This window comes from Strongylocentrotus purpuratus, unplaced genomic scaffold (genome assembly GCF_000002235.5).
Source record: "Strongylocentrotus purpuratus isolate Spur 01 unplaced genomic scaffold, Spur_5.0 spur5_scaffold_8, whole genome shotgun sequence".
NCBI lineage: Eukaryota > Metazoa > Echinodermata > Echinoidea > Camarodonta > Strongylocentrotidae > Strongylocentrotus > Strongylocentrotus purpuratus.
The window spans coordinates 12022087-12026116 of record NW_022145614.1 but is presented as its reverse complement, the minus strand read 5'-3'; the positions used below and the strand labels follow the sequence as shown (position 1 = coordinate 12026116).

Here is a 4030-nt window from a genome sequence, read left to right as displayed (position 1 = left end):
GCGCGGATACATGGGGCATGGGGGTGGGGGGCGACCCTCCTTCAGGTAAATAAAGTGTTTCTTCTCTACCCCCCCCGCTTATCTACCGGATGGATGATTCGCTGCAAAATATTTCTAACGAATTGGGCAAAGAAAAAAAATAGTGCTCTTACCCCCCCCCCCAGCTCTTTACCGGCTGGCTGTGTCGCCGCCAAGTATTTCCTCAAAAATTGGACCCCCAAAATAAAAAGAGCTCTTTATACCCCCCTGCTTATTCCCCGGCTGGCCGATTCGCCGCATAATTTTTTCTCACGAATCCCCCCCCCCTTCCTGCCGCCGGCTGGACCTGCCACTGGACAAGGTTACCCATGAAGCACAGCTTGTAAATTGGGTCACCTTTAAACTACGTTAAAAACAAATAAAATCAATCAAGAGGAAACACACGCACACACTCTTTTTTGTTTATCCTTAATTTTTAATTTTATTTCATTCTTCAAAAAACAAATTTGTATTTTCTTCATCATACTAGCACATAAAATAACAATATACATGTATAATACAAAATTCTGGATACCAAACACTCCTCCCATAAAATGTCTACAAAGTTTTTTTTTTTTTTTTTTTTTTATTTTTATTTTTTTTACTATTGTGCGTGCAAATATCAAATATTTGTGAGACTCGCTGCGAGGCCGATCTATAAATTCATTTCGGGCCTATTGATGTATTGTCAGTTTCATCTTCAAAGTCTTTTATTGATACTTTGGTACACATCATAATAATATAAATCAGGCTAGGTCATTCCAGGCTAATTAGGTTCTTTTGGGTTTAGTCCCGCCCCCCCCCCTCACTCAAGAAGGGTCGGGAGGACCGCAGTCGTGTTCCCAAAATCTAATCCTTAGCCTTTAATACATCTTTCGGATGTACGCTTAAAAAATTGAAGGTTCATTTTTTTCATCCAAGTAGTGAACAATAATTCTGTAGTGAATTGAACAATAAACCTGCGTTGCATTTGAGAACAGTATGGCGCAACCGATGCATAATCCGGCAAATTCTCAAAGCGGTGATAATGATGAAAAAAGGGGAAATGGGGAGAAAGTCTACCTCCGACGTCAACTAACCGTCATCGACGGCATCGCCTTGACGGTCGGGATCATCATCGGTTCGGGAATCTTTATATCACCGGCGGGAATCCTTCGCTATACCGGCTCCATCGGATGGTCTCTCATTATGTGGGTATTCTGCGGGTTGCTCTCGACGCTTGGCGCCTTGAGCTATGCGGAGCTGGCCACCTCGTTTCCCGTCTCCGGAGGGGACTACTCCTACCTGCTGATGTCCTTTGGTCCCATTCCTGCGTTTCTGAGGATGTATACGCAGATCGTGGCCTCATTCAGTGGCAGCAACACTGTGTTAGCATTAGCTGCATCTTATTACATTGTCCTGCCTTTCTTTCCAGATTGTGAAGTATCCTACAAGATCACAACCCTCATGGCTGCCAGCCTCTTATGTAAGTAGGCCTACATAGCTTTAACGAATTCTGTCCACGAGTAATTTATGTTTGCTGGACATACGAGCCACACCGACAACCAGAAGCCAACTCTGGAAAAAACTGAAAATTTACGGGTAACGGAAATCATTTTCCATAAGAAAATAAAGCTTGTCCCAGTTAATGATTGCACTTCTTCCCGACTTCCCACAGGGAAGCACAATAGGTCCTTTTTCTCTTTATCGGAATATTACATCCATACTTATACGAACAAGCAGCATATTTGATTAAGGCTCGCAAAATGTAAGTAATAATATTTATGTGCTGCATCAACAACAAATATTTTCTGGCTGGAGTGTACTTCTCCTTCTGTTTCTATCCATCGGACTATCTTCTATATTTTCGATGTTGGTATGGAGATATGATGATGAAAACAAAATGGTTTCATTTACCCAGTGTATCATCATCAGGTATATTGATCTTCCCAGTAGGGATCATGCAATTATTATTATCCCAGCATTGCCAGGTTCCAAAATAATACACCGGGGTTGAGACGGTTTATTGTGTGTGGTGAAGTGTGGTGTCTAACGTAATTGTATGTATAAGCACTGGTGAGCAAGCCAAGATCGAACCCTATGATCGAACCCCACTCATGGAAGTGCGTGTGAAAATCAAGGGCCTTAACCTATAATTATATCACAGTGCTCTCACTTATATGGTAATCATGGGTCACTTATAATCTACTTTGATAACTATGATGACAAGTATTTTCTCCAAAGGTTTGACTTCAATCGTCAACTGTTTTAGTATCCCCCTGACTCGTGGTCTGAATATTCTGCTGACGATTTGTAAGGTCCTTAGACTCATCGTCATCATTGGCTTCGGGGTCGCAGAAATAGCCAAAGGTATGACACCCGGGTCAAACTTAAACCCTTTCGCGAAAACCCTTCCACATTTTTAGGTTTGACTCCTTTTTTTTTTAAATTCAGAGCCCTAAAAAATAGGCCAGATTAATAAGTAGAAAGAACAAAACTACTGGGGGTCTCGGTCAAATATATATACTGTAAGCATGCGTAACCAAGAAAACGCGTGTAAAGGGGTGTTTTTGGAGATTGGACGGGGTCTGTCGTTGGCGCATTAAGGGGTTCAAAAACGTCAATTTTTGGCCACTTTCATGAAAAAGGGTACCTTTTTCAAAATGGTTCAAAATTCTGCTGTACGCACCGGTATACTCGTTAAGGGGTACTTGCCCTCAGAGCCAGACCTTGGAAGAAGAAAAAAGGGTAATAATTGCCCTTTGGCGAGGCTACCGGCCGCCGTCTGCTTCCACCCGCCAAAGGACTTCAAAGAAAGGATTTATGATGTGTGAAGTGTGTACAGGTTGATATTATTGCTTCCCTATTGAAATAAATGGGGGGATATATCCCCCCCCCCAATATTTCAGGTGGGGGGATGGCCTGTACAATCATCCCCCCAATAATTCACCATCAAAAAAAAAAAAAAAAATGAAGAGAAAAATTAAGGATGAGAGCCCGATGAGAGTAGTTAATGGTTATTACTCGCAATATGACCATCAATATACACATTTTGCTATCTCATTTTCATAATACATACATATATACGAAGTAAATAAGACAACCGTATATAAGACAAGAATAAATTGAATTCTCGCTCATACGGCTTCATCAGGAATTGATGAATTTATTAAATTTGTTTAATCAACAGCATCATAGAAATGCAGTGCGCCAAATGCAAAGACGCAGTGTCGAAAAGCAACGAGCTAAATGTTAAGCGCGAAGCGCAAAAATAGCAATCTGCAATGCACATCTGACAATCCTGGACAGTGTAAACATAGATGAACTCTGTGACGATTTCGTGATGAGATCGGAGACAAGGAGAAAGATTTTCGGACATTAGTATGACTTATAAAATAGTTCTCTAGTTGTTATGTTGTTTCCGTTCACCCTTTTTAAAATTCACGTCATTGTATCTTTATTTTTATTTTTTTCTCACTCATTTTATTTCCTGATATTTCCTAAAAGATTTTTCATTTTTGAAAAAAGATTATTATGTCACAACTTATTTGTAACACAAATTATTTTCAGTGGGGAAACTGAATTCAGACAAGGATTAATATAGAGAACAGTACAACGAATCGTCTTCTTTCTCTAATAATTCAGTGAAAAGGGCAAAGCTGTTAGGGGGCAACTGAATTCAGACGTGGATTAAGCGTAAAAATCAAATAAAACGTCTAAGTACACGATACAACGAAGCGTCTTCTTTTACGAATAATTTAATGAAACGTGAAAGCTTCCGCGCTAAGCGCGGAATGGGCGAAAATGAATACAGACAAGGATTAAGAGTAATAGTTTATTGAAACGTTAAAGCTTCCGCGCTTCGCGCGGTTGGGGGGAAACTGAGTTCATGAAGGACACGATACGACAAATCGTCTTCTTTCACTAATGTGAAAGCTTCCGCGCTTCGCGCAGGAATGGGCGAAAATGAATTCAGACAAGGATTAAGAGTCGAGAATGGTACATAGGATCGTCTTCTTTCTTTAATCATCTA

General features: G+C 40.6%; 1 protein-coding gene across 1 annotated transcript; it reads left to right on the top strand.

Annotated features, from left to right (window-relative positions):
* Window positions 1-999: 999 nt before the first annotated feature.
* On the top strand, window positions 1000-1491 carry LOC754573 (putative L-type amino acid transporter 1-like protein MLAS). The gene has a single exon (XM_030975620.1). The coding sequence runs from the start codon at window positions 1000-1002 to the stop codon at window positions 1489-1491; it is 492 nt and encodes a 163-aa protein (XP_030831480.1).
* Window positions 1492-4030: the final 2539 nt, after the last annotated feature.